The sequence below is a fragment of the Myiozetetes cayanensis genome, unplaced genomic scaffold, assembly GCF_022539395.1.
Source record: "Myiozetetes cayanensis isolate MyiCay16 unplaced genomic scaffold, myiCay2020 scf7, whole genome shotgun sequence".
NCBI classification, from domain to species: Eukaryota; Metazoa; Chordata; class Aves; order Passeriformes; family Tyrannidae; genus Myiozetetes; species Myiozetetes cayanensis.
In genome coordinates this window covers 27226462-27249012 of record NW_026087964.1, presented here as the reverse complement: position 1 = coordinate 27249012, position 22551 = coordinate 27226462, and the positions used below count along the sequence as shown (strand labels likewise).

The following is a 22551-nucleotide window of genomic DNA, read 5'->3' as shown; positions in this document are numbered from 1 at the left end:
TGCCAGGGACAGTGTGTTCTCAGCAAGGGCAACTGTTGTGTCTGTGCATCTGCTACGGAACCCCTCCTATGGCAAAACTTGAAACTAAAGAATTTCTCATCACCAGTAAGTGTTTTCATAAGCTTAACGAACATATTGGTATATGCAGAGTTACAGAATGTTTGTTGTTGAGGAATAATGTTTATCTAGGTTACAGATTTCTATACACCATAGTTGATCCTTAGGAATACCTCACTTTCTATGCAGGATGTCTTCAGGACTCTGTGGGTATGAAGCTGTATTTGAGACTGGTTTACTTGCTCATTAAAGTATTGATTATAAGAGGGAAAAATCTGCTTTAAAAAATAGTTGAATCAGTAGTTTATTGCTGTATGTTCTCTGGTTATATGAAAGTCCACAGCAGTGAGTGAGCAGACTTTTTATATGTACACGTACACCTTGGCATGTGCAACTTGAACATACTTCCTCATTTCTCTCTTTAGTCTTAAAACTGCTTTTATTTTTCTTGGAGCTACTTCAGCATCAGTTGGATCGAGGTTTACTTAGCTGCCTGTGTTTTAAATTTTGACTTTATTAGCTATGGATATTGTAAGGTAATGTGCCATTCTTTAAATTCTTGGGATCTCGGTCTTGCTAAGTCTTGAAATATTGAAATTGCCTGTTTTCATAGAGAGAAAGCTCTTGGAAAGAGGTAGGACTGGTGTTTCAATCTGAACTAATGCTGAATCAAAATGGAATCTTAACTTTTTGTTGCATGACTAGGTGAGCAAGCTGTGTTAAGGGCTAGTCTCCAGACAAGTACAGACAAGCTTTAGTGTGTCAAAACAACAGTGAAAGGAAAGATTGCAGATATTTTTCAGCAGTTGATTCTGTGATTGACTTAAATTAATGGAAAATTATGCAGAACAGGTTCTTGCCCTGCCTTCAGGGAAGACTTTTGGAAGAACTCTTCAATCTGCCTTAGGTTTTCTAATTGAAGGTGAAAATGAGGGTACTGCAATTGTTTATGCTTTTATAGGGATTGAATAAAAGTGAGTAAGCAAAATATCTAGACCAGCCTTGAGTTACCAGGAGATTTTTAGCTATATAAGCCATTTCATCTACAGGGGTGGGGGGAGGCAGGGGCAGAGGAGGGCGTGCTGTCTGATCTCGGTAGCTTTTTGATTTCCATGTTCTGTGGTCTTTTTACACTCAATCTGAATCAGATATTCAAAGTACCCAGTAAAGACAAGGTTGTGGGCCAGAAGCCACTCTTATGTTTGGTTCGTAGTGAGCCGGCACATTCCTGCAGTTCTAGAACAGTCCTACTTTGGGTGCTGCTTTTGTACTCTAAACTTCATGGACCATGCAGCCAGTATGAAAAGGTTTATACTTTTCATTGGTATGAAAAAGGATTTATTTTGAATGTAGTGACTCAAGCTATGTTTTCAGCTGAAAAAAATAAGGTTTAAGGAAAAAAGTGAATTTTGAATAGTTCAAGAACAGATTTTGAATAATGCATTTCACTACTTAGCATGCTGACTTCATTTTATGCTTTCCAAAGCATTTGCTGATAAGACTTTGTTTTCTTTCTCCTGCTGTGTTTTCCTAAAATGGCTTATATGGTTTCTGTGAGGCTTTAAACTTATTTGTTAAAGAATAAGTCAAGAGTCACTTCTCGTGGCAAACTTGTTTTCCAAAGCAGTCATTGATTCCACTGTACAAAAATTTGATCACAGAATTATTCTACTTTGTGCCTAATCAGCATTGCTTTAGCAGAAATATATTTTTAGTATTATTATCATATTTTCTGATCTTATAACCTCCTTGACCTATCTTGGTGTGTTGCATCCAGTATTGTCACCATAGTTCAAACAGTCAAATAACTGCAAACTTTAACTCTATGTGAATTATGAATTATTCTACCCACCCTATATACTGAATCCTGATGTTCATGTCCTGCTGCTTTCTTCACACCAAATTTCAAATGTCATTACATCAGTATCCTTGTTTGAGGATGCCACACTCTGATGGCTGCGTTTTAAGCTAAGCACCGTTGACCTGTTTGCTCGTTGTTTTTGATAGCAAATATCCTTCTTCCTGCTCTTTGGTTGGAGAGTGGAGTCTCATTCCAGATATGTGATAGTGTTCAACACTTGTGCAGTTGTCCTCCTTCTTCAGTTGGGAAGCTGACCTTTGCCAATGAATGCATCCTCAGCCAGATTCCCTTGTTGGATCCAGTGAACTTCATCCTGCCTATTTAGGCTTTATTGCTTTGTAAGTGAACCACCTTTCTGGCAGATCCTCCACCCCACTGCAGCCATATCTTTTAAGTCTGAAGTTCTCCGTATCTCTAGTCTCATTTTTGGTATTAGGAGCCTTTCATGTGGAATTGTGCTATGGAGGTCATCCAACTGCTTTGGACAGTTTGATCTCATTTATGTCCTTGTGGTTTTGGTACCTCTGTGCAGTCTTAATGCTTGCTAGGAACTTGTCACTATACGTTGCAAGGCCTCTACTGGTTTTTGTTTGTTTGTGCGTCTCCATCCCGTGCGTGGTCCACTGTCCTCCATTGTCTGTCTGTCCTGCCACCCCCACCTTCCTACAGGGTTTTGGGTAAGGTAATGTAGCTCTGCTCTGCTGGAGAGGACACTGGAATTGTTTCCTCACTTGGGTAATCGTCTTTATAGCAGATGGAGGCTGCTATATAGGTATGGAATTGCTCTCCAAGTGAGTCTTCAGGGGTCTTGTGCATCTATTGGTTGGCTACTCCAGTAGCATGTGGGAAATATCCTGGTGTACCCACATCATGAACCTCGCTATCCTCTCTTTGTTATCTCAGACGTCTTAACTCTTTGAAGACTTGAGCTGCCTCTGCTATGCATTGCTTCCTCGTAAGGCAGGAGAGAAGACCCCAGAGAGCAAGACAAGAACTGCTCTCTGGGGTTATTACTGCTCTGTGCATTGAGGGACAAGCACTGAACTTCCCTTCACTGGGATTCTTATTGTTGTTCCTATGTTGCTGCTCTTACTTCTGCTGTAGACCCGAGCTTATACAGCAGTATTTCATCGCCATTACAACACAGATCTCTACTTGCTGTCCTCACGCAAGCTTGTGTATAAGAACATATATGCAACCAGACGTGGTCAGACTGAAGACCCGCTTAATGCTGTGAACCATCTTCAGCAGTAACCAGGGCTGAATGCTGAGTGAAGAGTGTAAGATCAGGATGAGTGTGCAGTAATTCTTCTCTGGCTGCTTGCAGCTCAGGACTGAGAGCATCTCAAGTCAGTTTGGTGTTCAGTTTTGGACAGGTTTGTTGGTTTGTTTGTTTGTTTTAACATGGCTCTTGCTTATGTTTGAGCCTGTGTAAGCTTTTTGGTTTCCAAGCAGCGTGCAGTAAAATGTTTCACAGGTTGACTACACACTATATGGGGAACCATGCCCTGTTGTTGGGTATCTCCTATTGAAAGAGGGGAAAATGATGGTTCATTCTGTCATGTAGTCCTTCAGGTAGCTTTCCCCGGTCAAGAAGCCAAATCTTTTGGGTTGTTTTTTTTGCTTGTATGAAAGCCAAGCAAACCAAATACCTGCAAATGTAGCCCTAAAGTTACACTTGACTGCAACTGACCAAAGACTTCAAAGTTGCTTGGCAATCAGAGAAGCAGAAATGGCTTGGGAAGGTAAAAGCATGCATGGGTGACATCTTTGTAAAATCCTAATTTGCTTAAGAAAATTGGTCAAAATGTCTGCCCTTGAGTCAAAGGCTAGGAGCTTAAAAATGTTTACTGTCTTAAAATCCTAACTGGCTAATTGTTTTTAATTTCTTTTTAATTCCAGAACATTTGAATCCTCTGTGGAAACATGAAAACGAAGAACTGCTTTTCATTTATCGTTCAGGACAAGTGACACATTCCAGGGAAAAGCTTTAGGTTTGGGGCTTTTTTTGCAAAGTTCAGAAGAATCTGCATTCTCTGGGATTTTAAATAAATGTAAAATGAGAACGGTTTGAAGTCTAGCCTTCAAAATGAATGTTGGGAAGTCAGATGACAAAGCAAAGAATGGCTTGAAGTCTTCCTTACTTATAAGGGATGAAAATGGAAATAACTATGCACATGACAGAGCTACACCTTCCTCAAAGAATTGTGCCACCAAGATACACAGTAATTCAACTGACCAGAATATAGCGGCTGAGCATGAAGATGATTTTGAAAATAAGAGTGACTTCAGAAGTATTCTTTTAAAACAGCAGTGTATTGAAGTACTTGATCTGCAGAAGACACCTGGCAGATACAACTGCACAGGAGCTCTGTCGGGAGAGGCAGATGCTGCATGCAAGTCTTCCATGACTGAAGAGACTTGCATGTGTCCTTTGAACTGTGACTTGAAAGCAACAACAAACTTATTGAAAGGTGATGGTGTTATGGCAAAAATGCAAAATCAGAGTATCAAACACACAGTGCCTTATAGTCAGACTGACTCTAAGTGTGTAGTAACATTTCCTGCTTCAGAGCAGAACATGCAGTCCCTGATAAATGATGGGGCGTGCTGCCACCTGAGCACATGGGATGTTACTAATGTTACAGGTGAAACTCTGGGAACTGATCAAAATGATGATATGCATCTGAGAGAAACACTGATCTCTTCTGAAATATGTACAAGAGAGAAATTTGATAGAACCAGCTCAGAAAGAACACCTAATTGCACCTCTGCAGGTGTTGAACACTGTCTGAAAAATGCTATCAAGACTGATAAAGAATCACAGGAAACAGAAGCACAGTCTGTAGAACTAGCTACTGAATGTATAGATCCTTATAGGCGAGATGCATTGTCACCGTGCATTAATATTAATGAAGATGACCAATTGCAATCCTTGCAGGATAACTCTGACCACGATGAAACTGGGAATTCCAATGCTAAAACGGGCGTGGATAGTCTTGTAAATAGTGTGCACCTTCTCTCAGTAGATAAAATGTATGTAGAACAAGTATCACAGAAAACCAGTGAACCCTTAACCAAAGAACAGAGTATCTCTGGAAATGCTGCTCTTCAGGATATGCACAACACCCCTTCTATATCTTGCAGTGTACCAAAATTAAAGAGGACTGCTATACCTGACCTGAAATGCGAAGCAACTTTTGTGGTCTTCAGTCCTATGGCTGATGAAAGTGCTTCTACTCTATGTACTTCAACCCCTAAAGAGCGATCAAAAAATAGAACTTTTTCTGTTTCAGCTTTGGAAGAACTTGGAGACAAGTCTCCTAAACTAAGACCAAATGAGGCATTTGTAGCAGGACATAAGAAAAGGACTGTGCTTAGAGCTAGTTCAGATCAAACTGTAAGAAAACCAGTGGGCAGGTCTCCTGTTGTGTCAGCAATAACCAAAGCGAAGAAATTGGAGATTGTTAGTTTTCCCAAACCTGATTTCAAAAATGTGAAGCCAAAGGTGGTGTCTAGACCTGTGCTACAGTCAAGAGACAGTGCAGCATTAAAACAGTCTCCCCAGTCCTCCCAGCTATCAGCTGTCTCCTCACCTTCACGGGTTACTTCCCCAAGGCAATTATCCTCTGTAAAAGTGCTGAAAAAGACAGTAGATCTAGCTAAAGATTCAAAAGTGGAATTGCCTGTAAATAAACCCCATAAGCTACATCTTAACAAACGCCTCTTCACTAGCCAAGTTGTACATGCCACAACACCTCCCAGGAACGCTTCCCACAAGGCTTCAAAGACACCTGCATTAAAGCAAAGTCCTGAAGACACTGACAAAGCAAGCACTACCCATTCGGCGTGCTCCTTGGGTTCTGCTGCATTTCCAACATGTGTAGAGAGCTCGGAAGAGATGCTAAATGATAAAATGGAAAGTTCAGACTCCTTAATGCAGCCTTGTGCTCAAGATATTGACCCAACTGGAGGTGAAAAAGAGCAAAGCAGCAATATGGGAATGCTTCTGGAAGTGACCTTGATAAAAGATGTGGCAAATGAAACGTTTGACATGCAGTCTGTTCCTTTGGTAAGTTTTTATCCCTTTCATACTTTACTGTATGTTTAGTACATTTGGAAAAAGGAAATTTGTCATTGCACAGTGTTGAATGGCAATTGTGGAATGGGCTTTGTATCTACAAATGGAACTGTAATGTTCATTTCTCAGGTTGATTTTCTCTGTTGATTTTCCTAATAAAGGAAATGAAGAAATACCGCTTTACTTTCAACTGGTTGCACTTGGCCTCAGCTGTGAGTTAGTGTCCTTCTATTTTCATCTTATTCCGTGATGTAAAATTTTTTTTTTTAGTAAAGTCTTTTACAGACAATGCAGTTGGTGCATGTGTGATGAAAGCAAACAAGCCCTAATTTAGTCAAACTTGTAAAATTTCATAGCATAACTTGGTGAGGTTTTCTAAATATAACTTTTCATATCCACATTTTTCAAGATAATTCTAGTGGTGCTATAACTTTAAATAGACATTAGAGATAAATTGCTGGTTTCAGTATTTTCTTTTCCTTCCAAATGTGCTTTAGAACTAAATTACATTTTTTGAAATTACTTATGTAAATGTTGTGCATATATTAACAGTAACATTAAGTCACACAAAACCCAAAGACCAATGAGTTGGTGAAATATTTTATTTCACTGTCTGCTTTGAATAATTTTGGAGTTTGTTTGTTTGAAGTAGAACCAGGACTCATTAGAATACTGAAGAGTAGCCAGGAAATATTTCTCATGCAGAGGGCATATACCTGGTTTTAGGCAGTCAGCCAGCTGGAAGGTGTAAACTTCCTGGCCGGGAGGTATGCATGTGCTGGTTGGTTGGGAAATACTTCTGGATGAGTCAGCTGCCTGTCAGGAGAAATGTGCCGCTTTCAAATACTCTTGAAAGAAGGATAAAAGAAAAGGAATGGTGGGAAAGAAGGGGCAGAGCGTTGGAGTTGGGTTGCCCAAGATCTCAGGATGTATGGTAGGGACACAAAGTTGGAGTCTTGGTGCTATGTGGAATTTCTCCTGTTGCTGATTTGTGGGTTCAACAGCTTTCGTTAAATTGGTGAAATGGAGACAGCAGCTGTTAATGGTAAAACTGGTGTTGTCTGATGTTTTGACAGGCTTTCCTGATTTGCCAGAAAAATTCCAGTAAAGCTCAGTATATGGAGGAAGCTCTTAAGTAAAACAGAAGCAGCTATCCATTTTTGATACATTACACCAGAAATTAATAAATAATACTATTTATTAGAGTAAATAATCTAACTTGAAAACCTAAATAAACATGAGAGCAAAAATGGTCTGTTTTAATTCTAAAGTCTTTAAGAACTTCAGTCCTTATTTTTGATGCTGAGGGTTGAAGAGAATGCTCTTCATTTATTCTATTGTCTATATGGAAAACCTTTGTGATATTAATTGTTCTGCTTGTACCTGGAAAAACAATAGAACAATTTCTATAAATGATATACAGCAGACAGATCAGCTGGACTAAACTTAGTAAGTAGTCTTCTGAAAACTATAGATTAACATCTGAAAATGAAGATGAGGATTGGAGTCAAAAGTGGAAAGTGCAGCATATTGGCTTGAGTCACAGAAAAGCATATAAACAGCTGTATGGTCTTATGAGTTTACCTTTATAGGTTTGACTGTACATCAAGAGTGGTCATGAATTAGTGCAAGCATAAACTGTAGCAAGAATTCTGTATGAAATGCAGATGTTCTGTACATATAAACCAGTTATTTTAAACCTGTCCCGTGTCCACTCCTGAATTTATTTTAATCTGTGGAACCTCAATGTAAAAAATTTTAACCTTTTTCTCTGTTGTGACACAAGACTTAGATCATGAGACTACAGTAATGGCTGTGACATTTCAAGAAGCACAGGACAACTAACTTCTTAGGGTATTAATGTGTATAGCTTGTTGGTAAAGAACTTGAGACTAGGTGTAGTCATGTAATGGAATTGCTTAATTAGAGTTTGGGGAGGAAGAGGAAGAAATTCTGATGTAACGTTACCTCTGTAACCTCTTTTTAGTGTGTTTGTCATTACTAGTGATTAACTTCAAACTGACAGGTTTGTGTTGCTGAAGGCCATTTAGGAGATGATTCTTGAGGTTCTGAACTGCAGATGGAGACAGACTAAGCATATCCCATACCTGGGTGGTCAGTATTTCATTACAGATGCTGCAAAGGGAGATCTTCAGTTTCTCACAGTGGTGGTGAGTGAGATGTATTGTTATTGGCTTTTCGGTTTTTCTTTTTTTCTTAAAACAGATGCCTTCTGTGAAAGATGGGACAACGCAAGGGAAAAGCATACCAAAGAAAGACCCAGTCACGCTACAGAGTGTATCGACTCCCAAGGATAGAATGGTGCCGTCTGTGTTGACCTTGAAGAGAGGATGTAAAAGTAAAACTACCAGCACTGTTAAAACACCTTCTCACAAGGAAACTCCTTTGTCAGCGAGCTCCGGTAAAAGAATTTTTCACTGGAATATTACCACTTAACCACTTTCTTAAAATGAAGCTATCATATTTAATTTACTTTCTGACAGAACTTCTAGAATGATACAGAGATGTATTTTTCGTGCTAAATACAGTTCTGTTTAAATTGTAAATTGCAGGGTATGGGGGCAAAAAACAAGACAGGTTACACCTCATAACTGCACAATTTCATCTTGTAAAGAATATGTGAGGATGTGGTGCTACTAGAAGAATTGATATTTAAATATTTATAGTTTGGTTATATAATAGTACTTTGCTAAGTTACAACTAAAATTATTTGAAAGAGAAGAGGGGAAAATACAGAACTCAGGTTCAAAGCTTGTACAATAAGCAGCTGTATTCTATTCCAGTGGGAATGAGCCCTTATTTCAGGTCATAATATACTTTGTTCAACCTAATTTTAATACAACTCTTTCTAGAAAAGGGAGAGCATAATTGAAGGAGAGACTACTGTTTGAGCTGCTAATTAATCTCAAACTGATTAATAGCAAGGGCAGGGAGGAATCTCACATCTAGTCTATAGGCTGCAGCTCAAATCTCATGACTGGAAACTATGTTCTGTAACTGTAGAGATTCACAAGTCCTCTTGTAGGTTATGTGCTTTTTTTGGCTTTTTTTCTTAAGCAGTGTGGCAGTGTAACTAGCTGCAAAGGTAGCCTGGCTATAAATGGCTACACTACAATGCACTGTAATTTGGAAAGTGTACACACCCATTTATACCCAGTAAAACGTGGGGTTTTTTTTTGTAACCTACTCAATCTAAGATTTTAAACCAGTCCAAAATACCCTTCTTAATTATATACAGTGGTAAAGTGTGATAAAATCTGTATTTGTAGTCCTTTATAGGATGAGTCCCTGAAAAAAAGTGATATAGTCCATTCTCTGACTTGAGGCTTGCTAATGTGAGGCACTTGCTCAGTGAACTAGGTACCAAACTGTAAGCTACCCGTTTCTTGGAAAACTCACCACCTCTCTAAATACCAACATAGAGCTTTCCTGGATGTAATTATGGCTTCAGAAGAACTGATATGGATATAGATCTAGATGTATATTTTTCCTTTAGGTTATTAATCCAGATTAGATTTATGACATGGTCACAGAAATAGCTGGGTTATAGGACTAACTTCTTCATTACATGAAAAAAGAAATTTAACAAAATTAGATGCACTTGCAGAAGAAGTAGAAGTCATTTACTGTTGAAAATGAAAGTCTTTACTCCCCAGGGTTTTTTTTAAGCTAATTCTGTCACTCTGTAACTCATTTATTGTATGTTGAAATTACAGTAGTCCGTAGAATATTTTCCAAGTTTTTCCTATTGGAAAAAGGCTACTTAAGTTACAAGCATGAAGCAGCACCCTAACATTACAAACTTGTGCTATAATCTGATGAGACTGGAACTTTAATGCTGCACTTGAGAAGAAACGTTTGGGTTTTTTTTCTCCATGCCCTTTCTGCAGCCCCCTGTTCTAGCCCACAGTTCCTAGCACACCTTGCCCTTCATTGTGCTTATGCAGTGTTTTGGTGCTACAAAGTAGAATTTGATGTGTTAAATTATAACACGTTAACTTCCCTATCCCTTACCAAGGGAATTTTTAAACATGGTTCATTGCTGCTTTATAAACATTGTACAGATGCAAATCATACAGACATGGGGAAAACTCCTGGCAGCTTCTCACAGAAGCGCTGTAGCCCCCTGAGCACAAGACCTGTCCACACAAACCCAATACACTGCCCAACGTGGATCACCTGGATTGGGGGTCACCGGTTCTCTACCCAACATGGGTCACTGTGGATAATCCAAAGTTGATCCTCTGATGGGTGATGAAGTTGGAGCAGCGGACGAAGTCCTGAAGTTGGGGCACTTGTAGGGCTTCCCTTCCCGATGAGTCTGTTGGTGTCTGATCAAGGTAAAGCTCTGGTTGAAGCTCTTCCCACACTGGGAACACTTGTAGGGCCTCTCCCCCGTGTGTGTCCATTGATGCCTGATGAGATGAGAACTGTTCCGAAACCTCTTCCCACACTCAGGACACTCATAGGGCCTCTCCTCTGTGTGTGTCCTCTGATGCCTGTTGGCAATTGAGCTGCTCCGAAACCTCTTCCCACACTCAGGACACTCGTAGGGCTTCTCCCCAGTGTGGACACGATGATGGATTACAAGGTCAGCGCTGCGGACGAAGCTCTTCCCGCAGTCGGGACACCTGTAGGGTCATTCCCCAGTGTGCAGGCGCTGGTGGGTGATGAGGTTGGAGCTCTGGCTGAAGCTCTTCTCACATCCAAAGCACTTGTAAGGCCGTTCCCCTGTGTGCACCCGGTGGTGGGCTGCAAAGGTGAAGCCATCACCGAAGCTCTTCCCACATTCATGACACTCATAGAGTCCTTCCCCGGTGTGGATACTCTGGTGGCGAATCAGGTGGAAGCTCTGGCTGAAGCTCTTGCCGCATTCCAAGCACTTGAAGGGCTTCTCCACTCTGTGAAGCTGCTGGTGGACCGCCAGGCTCTGGCTGAAGCTCCGTCCGCCTTCCTGGCAAAGGGTGGGTCTTTCCTCCTCAGAACACCGTGGGCTGGGTTTGGAGCTGCTTCCTGTGGGGTATGCTTGTGGCTTTTCCTTCCCATTGGCTTCCTGCACAGTGGAGCCATTCAAAACAGCCTCTTCCAGGAGGTTCTGACAGGCGGATTTGTCCTCCATGGTCTCTGCCTTCAGCTCATTGCCTGGGGAGGAATGAACGAGAAAAAGGAAGAAGGAAAGAAATGGAACCAGGAGAGGAAGGAAGAAAGAAGAGGAAGGGGATTTGCCTTGGTGCCAGAGTGAAGGAGATTTCCCTCCCCCGCCAAATCCATCCCCAGCAGCATGGCATCAGCAGCAGGGTTGTCCTGCAGGCAGGGGTGATGCTTGGCTGGAAGATGAAGGAGAAGAGAGGGGGAAAGGTGGAGTGACTTCCTCCTCACCTACCTGGGTGTCCTGTAGTATCTTCCTTTTCCTCCCAGCCTCCTCCATCTGGCCAAGGTTTGGGAATGAGAAATCCTGCTTTGGGGGTGAAAACATCATAGTTGAGTGCGTTAAGTTGCCCAAGTCCATCTCTAGAAGTCACCAGGCATCTTGTGTCCCTAAAAACCTCCAAAAAGCCAAGATTCAGCCCCAGAAAACCCTCCCAGGAGTTCCCCCCTCTCTGGTCTCTCAGCTTCGGGGTTCTGGGGGTTCTCTTGTCTGGGCTGCTGGGGGTCCTGTGTGTATCGGGTGTGCCGGCTCTCCGGGGTCCCTGCCTTCTCCAGGCTGCTGGTGGTCTCTTGAATATCGGGGGTGTCTCCTCTATGGGGTCCCACTTAGCGATTCCGGGGGTTTCAGAGCTCCCCTCTCCCTTGACTCTCTGTTTCACTATTCTAGGTTCCCTGGGGAGCCCCGTCTCTGGAGTTCCCCCCTCTGCAGGCTGCTGGGAGTCCCGGAAATCCCAGGACCTCTCTCTAGGCTCCCCCTTCTCCGTACTCCCCCTACCTCCGGGCTGTCGGGGGTCTCCCAGCTCTGGTAGCGCCTTTCTCTGCTCTCCTCACTCTGAGGGTCCCGGAGTTCCTACCCAACCCGGCTCTCCTCGTGGGTCCCAAACTCGATGTGTGTGTGTCCCCCACCTGCCGCCTGTCGCGGGCTGACAGTGGAGGCGGCGGTGCCTGACCCAGGAAGAGCAATCCCCCCCGCGGTGAGCGAACCTGCATCCCTCCGCCCGCCGCCGGGGCTCTGCCGGCAGCCCCCCGAAGAAAAAACACCTCCCGAGGACCCTCCAGTATCTTCCCAAGGGGCAGCCGAGGCTCACCTTTGGAGTACTGCAAGATCCAAAGATACCTTCTTCCCAGAAAAACCCTGGGACCCCCCCAAGATATTCGTGGCAAGCTCCTGTCACCTGTGGGATGCTGGGGGGTGATGCTCCCGGGGACGGGGGCTTGCGCATTCAGCGAGCGGTGGACTCGCGAACTTCCTCCTTCTCCTCCTCTTCCTGGTCGTCCTCCTCTATCCCTCCTCCTCCCGCTCCTCCTCCTGCTACACTGCTCCTCCTTCATCCCTCCTCCTCCTCCTCTCCAGGCAACCCTGGGCGTGTGTACAGACTGGGGTATGAGAGGCTGGAGAGCAACTGCGGGAAGGGACCTGGGGGTCCTGGTCGACGGCAAGTTGAATATGAGTCAGCAGTGCCCTGGCAGGCGGGAGGGCCAGCTGTGTCCTGGGGGGCATCAGGCAAGGCATCGCCAGCCGGTCGAGGGAAGTGATTGTCCCACTCTGCTCTGCACTGGGGCAGCCTCACCTCGAGTCCTGGGAACCACAATATAAAAAAAGACAATATAAAAAAAAGCCATTAGAGGGCGTCCAGAGGAGACCACGAGGATGGGGAAGGGTCTGGAGGGAAAGCCTTAGGAGGGGCTGAGGGCATTAGGTTTACTCAACCTGGAGAAGAGAAGACTGAGGGAAGACCTCATTGCAGTCTTCAGCATCCTCTCAAGGGGCAGTGGAGGGGCAGGTAGTGATCTCTTACTCTCATCACCAGTGATAGGATTCAAGGAAATAGCTGGAGCTGACTCGGGGAGGTTTAGGTTGGATATAGGAAAAAGTTTCTTCCTCCAGAGGGTGGTTGAGCATTGGAACAGTCTCCCCAGGGAAGTGGTCACAGCACCAAGCCTGTCTGAGTTCAAGAAGTGTTTGGACAATGTTCTCAAGCACATGGTAGGATTCTTGGAGTGTCCTGCTACAAAAGCCCCACTGTATTATATGACCACACCTTTTAGGTAAAATCTCATCTACTGCTGCCTACCCTGTCTGTTTATGTTTTTGAAATAAAACTGTACATACACTTACTGTGACCAAGTGGCAGTTTGTAAACCAAACCCAGTTATCTGTTCAAGCTAAAGCATTCCTGGCAAGAATAACTATTTTTTTCCCAGTTGAGTCATTTGAACACTCTGGTATTAAACTTTAGCCCATCCAGATAAATCATTCGGTAGCTGCACAGTTGTTTGCTGTTGGGATTTTGTCAGACTATAGACAGACTAACTAAATCCAGAATGGAAAGGATTTATGAAGGTCACCTAGTCCAGCCCCCCTGCCTGTAACTGGGTCAGCACTGAATTCAGACTAGGTTGTTCAGGCATTTGTCACGTTGAGTCTTAAAAATATCCAAATCTTAACAGATTTGTTTCTTCTTGAGATACCAACATATATGCAGCTAATTCTTAACCAGTTATTATCTGTATTTAGATCACTGGGCAGCAGAAGAAGTTGGTATAGTGAGCCCATTAAATACTCTGAACAAGAGAAGTGATAGCATAGCTCTGTCATCATGTGTGTACAGAGTGACAGAGGGAGAGAAGCAGTGCATCTGTCCAAAATGTACTAGTGTATGTATTATTCTCAGAATAATAAAGAGCTTGTGAGCAGTGGATTGTGTCATACATGGCTGTTTTGAGTGGGAAGCAGAGAACTCCCCTAAAACCAAGAAAGAAAAGAAGAAATGCCGTGTATAAAACACCAGTTATAAGATCCTTGAAACTTGTCAGGAGTTGAGATTTTGGTGATTTTTTTTTCCCACTTGTAAAATTTAAGTTTTGAGTGGTAACTAACCAATAGGAAGCATGATTTCTAAGGAAATTTCCTGATTTTCTCTTTAACAGGAGATGTTAGAAGGAGAGCAGAACTCATAACTCAAATATTATATTTTTGTGTGGTTATTTGCAGAACATGTTAAGCTGGAAATAACCAGTATATTTCAAAATGGCTGCTGAGCACTGTTCACCAGTATTGGTGTATCTTACCCAGGACTTGGAGTTTTTAATGACTTAGAAATTGGTTGTCTAAAAGGCAAGCCCACCTTGATTTGATGTACTGAAGTGATTTGTGAAATGGCGAAGCCTCATTTCTGTAGCACATCTGGAAATCAGGTCGTAGTTGCAAGCTACTAAAATGATTTCTGTAACTATTTGTCTCTGTTACTCCATTAGAGAGGATGACATAGTCATTCTAAAACAAAAATCTGATTCTCTACAGCAACTTCTCCATGGTACTGTGAGTGGATATTTTTGTAGTACTGGATGGCAGGCAGTGTGTCTTTATGTGAAAATGCTTGTTAGATTTCAAGATGCAGAGTAAGACATTTGAGTTACCTGGTTTTTAGTGGACAGTGTGTGTAATTCTGAAGCTGTGATTGAGGACTTTGAACTAGTCTTGAAATGAAAGCAACTGTTGTTTTTGTTCCCAAAAACCACCTAGTTGTGTGTAGCCATAAGCACTGTGGAGGAGTAGTAGCCTGATAATAGTTGAGGTATTATGGTTTGGGAAGTCATGTCTTTGCCTCACTTGAAGGGAGGAGTGGAAGGGGACTGGGGAAGCCAAGGAACTTTGGTGGTCCCATGGAACATCACTCCAAGGTCTTCTACTGTCAGCCTGCCCCAGCAAATGTACATGACCATGCAGCTGAACAGAAGCACTGTGACTGTTTTAGCCACAGCAAATTGTTTGTGTTTGAACAGCGTGAAATAGAAATATAAATTATTTACTGTAGATCTCAAAGTGTATATATACAACCTACCTATACATATGTAAAGGAAAGTTTTACCTGCAAGATTTTTTTATATGCTATAACTTTGCCCTTAAAAACTTCTGCCTTGAAATTATACCATTACCTTAAATTTGTTTTCACTATAAGAAATTTCACATTGTTTTTGGTGTCTTAGCTGTGACAACTCTGTCAAGCCTTATTTGTAATTTAAACTCTTTGGAATGTGAAAGCATCAATAATATTCCTTACTTGATGGTAAAGACGTCCAGAAATCAATGGAAACCATGTAAATCATCTTTGTAACAAAAATATCTTTTGCTACCTGGCAGGGTTTTTTTACATTTTGGGTACCCTCTTGTCTCTTATTTAAGTCACTGATATCCCTTTAGCAGAGTTATGGTCCTGTGCTTTACTTATAATTTTCATTAATTTAATCCAGTGGCACTACCTCTTTCTCCTGTAGTATTTTCATAGCATTTAACCAGAGTAATGAAAGCTTGGGTAAAGAGAAGCTTGAGAGTATGAATTCTGTGTTTCCTTTAAGATTTTGGACAAGTGAGACATTCTGCGTATAAAAAGTTGATCATGCTGAAGGACTTTTCCTGTGTTCCACAACTATTTGTAGTGTGGGAAAAATAATTTCCGATGTGCTATAGAACATGTGTTTAAGTTGCATTAGACCACAGCAGGTTTAGTGATACTCTGAAATTATTTTGTTGCTCATAATTGTTAAATTCTTGCAGCTGAATTTTGGCTTCATTTTACACTTAAATGTGTAATTGAGAGAAGCTCCCAAAGTTAAAACCAGAACAAGCAGTGACAGATGAGGACTCAGTTGGTTATTGACTGTTATTGCTGCTTATTGCACGAAGAGAGCTTTTAGATGGAAAATTGAAACCAAATGGCTTCAATCAGTTTCCATACAGCTGGAAACATATATAAACTTGGTAATTCAGGACTTTCTGGTATAGCCTTTCACAACACTTGTGAAGCAGAACCATAAGAATGTAGTTCCAGTAAGCATTCCCACAGTCCTTGAGTCTTTGTTCTGATATTCAACCAGGAGCTAACCCAAATATAGTTATTGCAAATAATTTTTCAGCTTGTATCATTCCTGCTATCTACCATGTGACTTTTTAAAGTTGTATTGACATGCTGCCAAGAGGAAACAAAATATTTTAAAAGGCAAACATAACTTCCACATTCTCGGACTGAAACAGTCAGGACTTGCCTCAAAATCCTAGAGTAGACTTGTAATGGTCTCCATATAATTTCTCATAAACAAATCTGGAATGCACCAGGGTCTGCAAATAAGGTTTAAAATTTCGTTTCAGCCAGACTTTTTATGCTTTTCTTTTGCAGAGCAGCCAGCTTCTTTTACGGGTCCTAAAAGCAGGTTCCTCATACACTGCCTTATCCAAGACCATTATTTGTCCTTCTTAGTCCAAATTATTTGGTCCCTGTTTCCCTTTCTTTGATGCATCTGTAGGGCTTCATTACTCTAATTAAACCCTGTCTTAAATGTGACCTTAAAACTCGCATATTCCCATTCAGAGGTGTGGGAAGGAGATGATACACAGGTCTCCATGGAGCATAAGGTCTGTAGTTAATAGTATGACACAACAGTCTATCATCCCTCTTCTGTTGTGTCCATCCAGGCGGCTCCACTGTATAGCTGTATCTCATAACCAGTTCTCTTTTAATTTGCAGTATAAACTGGGGGAAAACTCACTGTATCCAAAAGGACTTTTGTCCACTTGACGAGTTTGTGAGAATTCAGAAAATGGCATTAGTTGTGAGGGCCTAGAAGCGTTTCTCTGGTTGCTTGAGTTGGACTCACTGGTCATATTTCCAGTCCACTTTGCCCTCACTTCCTGGCTGTCCTCAACAGGAATGGTTTGCTGGAAGCTGCCTGGAGCAATGTATAACCTCATGCCAAATATTGACCTCTAAGCCCCTGCCCCAGGTGTTGGTCATTGAGCTACAGAATGGTCAATTCATAATTTGAAACCTGAAAGAAAACATAAAATGATGTAATCTGAATTCAACTTTGTCAATTTGACTACATGCACTAGCAGAAAAACTTAATATAACTTTGACACCTGTTTTCTTCTATTACTTTTCAGTAACAAGGAGCTCTTACCATGGGATAGATGCCACTTGTGTTTTTGCAAGCCATAGGGTTCATCATAAAAATGCCCATTTGGAATGAAATGCTTCCTATTTAGCTTTGTAAGTCAAATTCACCGTGAGAAATGAGTAAAAGTGAAATAATGTATGTGATAATATGGGATATGTTGCAATGAATAATTTCAAAGCAAATTGGTTGATTTACCTCTCAATAATTTGGATGTGGTTCTGTGAGTTTTACTGGGGTGGGGAAGAAGAGGGGCACTTGGAAACATTTGAGGATGAACTTAAATTATTTATATTCCCAAGTTCATGGTATTTCAGATATTCTCCTGGCTTCCAGCTTCCAGAAGGGAGCATTTCATCCTGTCAGCTTTGTTTATGATGCCATCACTGATCTTACTTGGGGAGTTAAAGTTTTCACTTATGTTCCCAGACTTTTTACAGATGATTTTGTGACTAGCCCCGTTGAAGTTTTAATGTGTTGTACCTGTAGCAAGAAGCATGACTGTACTTGCAGAGACTGATTCTAACAGTCAACATATCAACACTATCAGAAATGTGGATGTATCTATAAGAATATTCTTCTTTGGGAGGGAGGTGTGCAGTAACTTCCCTGCAGGGGAATTTCTTGGTACCTAGTCATTTACTTGCAAGGACATGCTGATGTGTCTTAAGTAGCTCTTCACCTGTACTGTTTAGTTCTGAATTCTCTCAGGGTAGAGGTAAAGGAGGAGAGAAATAGGAATAATTATCTTCTAGAAGAAACTTGTATTTGTTTTGGTACAGTGAGGTTCCTCTTTCATCCGAGGAACTCCTGTGACAGAAAACTTAAAAGATTTGTAGATAACATGAGTATAAAAGCTGCAATTTATCAAACAAATTTCAGTGCCTCATATGAAGGGGTTTGTGGCTTGAAGAGCTGGAGGATAATGAAAGCATAATTGGGTGGGGTTGGTGGTCTTCTTTGGCTTGCCTCAGCTTTCCTTGTAGTTATATTGATTTGACTTCTTGTGCCCAGTACTCCTAAACAGACAGAACTTTCCAATAGCTGTGTTAAAGCTAGTGGTTGGGGTTGGTTTGTTTAAGTCAGGGTGCGAACAGCTTATGACAGTCTCCTGGCAAAGCCAGAGCGAGCAAGCTTTGCCACCACTGTGCAGCTGGCCTGGGAAGCTGGTGTAAAGCTACCTGCTGTCCAGAGACTGCCTCTGCCTGGGGTCGTAGGAGGTGGCGGCATAACTGTGCAGATGTGATTTCTCATGAGGCTTGCTCTAGTTCAGTCTACAAAAGGAAAAACCTAAAATTGACTAAATCCAGCAGGCAGCATTATGGGCAGATGGCCCTGGAAATGAGAGGTCAGGTGTGAGCTCATATTGGAGGCCAGGGAAGAGAAGTGATGTTTCTAGGTGCTGGAGAGGTCACATAAGGGGTTGAGCCTGTGGGAAGATGGAGAAGGGAGGAGTCTGATTGTGGAAGGGTTTAACTGTGAGGAAGTCTGCCCCATTTCAAAACTAGACCAGATAGGAAGGGGGAAAAGTGAAGTTGAATGGTAGGCATACATGAGAGACTAGTCTTCTGTCTCTTCCCTTAACTGAAAACACGCCAATCACTCTTATGATGATAGCATTTTAGGGAACAAAAAGGATTGTTTTGGTTGTTGGTAACTGCTAATATAATGTTCTACAGTATTGATGATCAGTTTTCCAGTTTTAGTCCAAGAATATTGAGCTGCAAGAGGAAAAACACAGGAATACCTACCTGCATGGCTGCTGGCACCCCAGTTAAGGTTTTGGCACTAGCTTGCTGCTGGTTCTTGCTACCCATCTAAGGATTGTAGAGGAATGGACAGAATGCTGTGGAAGTCTGCATCACATGGAGAATGGAGTCTTGCCTGCTCTCTGACCAGCTGTTTTCCTCTAAACAAGTAAATCTCTCTTGTAAAATATCCAAAGATCCAGCAGTAACTTGACATTCCCTGGTTTTTAACATGTTTATGTGGAACAGTTGACCAGTACTGGCAACATAACATAACTGTGTCCTGCCATTTTGGTAGTAATTTGAGACTTTAAAAGGGAGAGGTAATTAGAAAGACATTACCTTTAGAATTATGAAATATGCTGTAACCACTCTTTGTTCCTTGAAGGAACACCAATATGTGTATAGCATAATATATAATATATTTGATATTGCTGGATGGCTTATCAGGCAAATTGGAAAGCTTACAGCCATCAGAAAATTGTTAGTATTGCTCCTGTTTTGCAGTGTTTAAAATGACAACCATAAGCACTCTTACAACTATGTTAGGATCAGTCTGCTGGAAACAATATCAAAGTCCAGTTTGTCTTTCTGTTATTTACTTGTTCATTTCAGTAAATGCCAAAACCCAGCATGTTTTCTTGAAGGTTTATTCCCCATGGTTTATAAGGACTTTACCATAGGCTTAAACAGGGATTTTTCATCATGCTTAAATTTATTTTTTATAAGCTAAGAAGTTTAGCACTTTTAAAACAGAGACCTTTGTATTTTACGTTCTCAGAAAAAATCTGAAAAGCATAAGGCAAAAATCCAAAATTCAACATTTTCAAGACATGAGGCAATGTAAGGCCAAAACAACTGTTAGTGTTAGCTTTAGGGTTAAACAAAAACAGCTACAACAAAAAACATCCTTCAAAAAAAATCCTTTTGCACTTAGTCTGCCCAAAGTTTATGTTTGGGAAAGGCTTCCAACCATTCATTTCTAGGTGTCATGTGGCTCTGTGAATGCCAGTTGCTCAGTGCTCAGCTCCAGATGTGAAATGTATTACTGTGGTTTGAAATGGTGGACATGAAATTTCAGAATTTGTGAATGTGTTTTTGACTTTACAATCTACCTGGTGTCAACATTTTCTCAATTTGAGTGGTTTAGACTCCAGTGCTATTTAAAGGAAGCCTTAGCTTTAACTTTTTCTTGACAATAACCACCTGTGAGGGATTCATATGAGAGGATGATTATTTGATTAAGGATATGGAAGCTAACTTCAGAGCTTCTTGAAGAATGAGCTTTGTTCTTTGCTTATTTCCATTCCAATACAAGAGATACTTTAACACACTTCAAGTAACATGGTTGGTGCATGAAGACTTTTTTCTAAAGAATTGCCAACTCATTAGTTCATTGTAGAGGAATGTGGTATTTCTAGTATCCCGCTTCAGCGACTAGATTAAATAACTGATGAAAGCCTGTTAGTTTGCTATTGCTTGTTGTCTTTGTAATAATGGTTAACTAAATATCCTGCTTTTATGCCTGTTTCCAGCACTTTTGTTTATATACTGTATCTTCCTGCTTCTGTCTTGAAAACCTTTGCATTTAATTCTGTGTAACTCCTTTCTAAGGGAAGTATTTATTTTATAAAAATACTTCGTAAAATTGTTAGTTAAAGTAACACCTAGAGTAGCTGCTTAATGATCTTGTGTCATGACCTGAAAGAAATTTTCCCTTGAGCAGGGCTTTTGAAAATGATGTATTTGAGTGTTTGAGTAACTACTTTAATAGAAGCCTTACAGGAAAGTACCAAGCAGCAGAACTAAGAGAAGAGCAAATGTCATCTGTTTGATCTGCTGCTGAAACTGAACGTCCTAGAGCTTGCTGTGCTCACTGAATGGGTTTGAGTTCACAGCTGGTTCAGAGCACTGTCACACTCCAGTTTCTGCAGAGAAGTTGGGCTGGCTGCAAATCATGTATAGGGAACGTGCAGTATGAGACGAGACTGAGCATTTTTGCATACGTGCTTTGACCCTTCTTGAGTGAAAATCAGTGTGAAGAAAACAGGATTTTGTTCCTGTATGTTTAGAACTGGATGAACAAGTCCAGCACAATGGCAATCAAACATGCTGCCTTCATCTTTAATCAAATGCACCTGATAAACTGCATTTGTTCCTCTAGCTACCTTTTGAAATGTAGAACTTTAACTCACTAAGTCATACAACCTTAACAGGCAGTGTTTGTACAGCGGCCCTTTTTTCCTGTTTGTTTTTCTCATTTTGGCTTGTTTGGGGGGTTTTGTGGTTTTCATTTGTTTGTTTTTAGGGGGTATTTTTTTTTTTTAATTTGTTTTGTTTGGAGTTTCTTTGGGGTTTGCACCTTGTTTTGCTGAGAGATTATTTAGAAAAGGAACTTCTGACTGGTCTGAATTACTTATTATTCTGGTATGTTGATCCATTAATGAAACAAGGTTTTAGAAAACAATGTGAACAGTTTTATAAAGCTATCAGATTTGTTTTACAAAGTTCAGATGTCACAAAAATTTTATATGTTTTTTGTCAAATTATTTCAGATATGTTTTCTGGAATGCTGTGTTCTAAAGATGTTTTCAGTAAGTGTGAGCTTGTGGTTTGTACTGTTCTCCTAGCACAACAAAGCCCTATAGTGAGTTCTGTATATTCAAGTGTCCTTTGCAGTAACTTACAAAAAGTTCTAAAATATGGCTGATAATTTTGTCTCAGAGGTTTAATAGCAGGCTACAATAAAGCCATATACAGAATCACAGTTCTCCATAATAAAGTTACACAAGTAGTAAAAGTGCACCTCCAAAGAGAGATCTGACACGAAGCATGTTTAGTGACTTGTTGAAGCTTGTGTGTTTTATTCTGTGACAAGTATTACATAATATGCCAACGAAGGTTTAGTGTATGTTGTATGTGGGCTTTCCCTTTTGTTACTGAATTGGTCTGAACTGAGGAAAATAGCTTGGCCATACCTTTCTTTACTAGTGCTGTTCCTGTTTTTGCATACTTGGTACAGGATGTTTTGAGACAGGTTATCTAATCCTGTCACACCACCTACTGTTGAAAGGCAGACATTGGGTGCGTTCTTCTTGCCTAAAATGTAAAGCAGTCCCCTTAGTGTCATGCTTCTGTGGTCTTGGTGCAAATTGAAGGTTTCTTGGTCATCTATTAAAGGGTGGAGCTCCTGTAGTAAAACTGATGTTGAATAAAGTGGAATTACTAGCTAATTCTGTCACAGTTCAACAGTATTTTAGCTTAAGCAAAATTGAAATGTGGTTTATAGTGACAAGAATAGAGGGAAGGGTATTCCCTTTGCATAGAAATCTGATTGTTCAAAGTGAAATCTGAAACACTGTAATTGTCTCTCTTCAAGTAAGATAAACTGTCAGACTTGAAAATGGCAATGACATTAGAAATTAAGCTATTTTAGATATATTTTTGTTATAATAGATAACAAAACATTTTAAAAATATATAAGTCTGTCTTCCATGTCTGTGTTTTTGTACAAAAACGAAAACCTCTTCTCCACATTCAGAGGACTCTATAAAGATTTTGTCATCAGAGCTGACAAGTGTCAACTCAGAGCTGCCAAGACAAGTCTCTGTGTACGTAACTTCCTTTGGGCCACTGAAGTTTTAATCTGGATGCCACACTTTTCAGAAATAAACTAAAAGCTT

The 22551-nt window shown here is 41.0% G+C and overlaps 1 protein-coding gene across 5 annotated transcripts in view; it reads left to right on the top strand.

The window, feature by feature from the left end:
* MTUS1 (microtubule associated scaffold protein 1) overlaps positions 1-22551 on the top strand; it is a 125113-nt gene that overhangs the window by 29738 nt on the left and 72824 nt on the right. For all 5 annotated transcript variants that reach the window (XM_050337594.1, XM_050337598.1, XM_050337597.1 and 2 more), the window contains 2 exons: positions 3821-5990; positions 8226-8421. In XM_050337594.1, coding sequence (XP_050193551.1) covers positions 4008-5990; positions 8226-8421 — 2179 coding nt within the window. In that variant the 5' untranslated portion in view covers positions 3821-4007. The remainder of the gene's footprint in view (positions 1-3820; positions 5991-8225; positions 8422-22551) is intronic.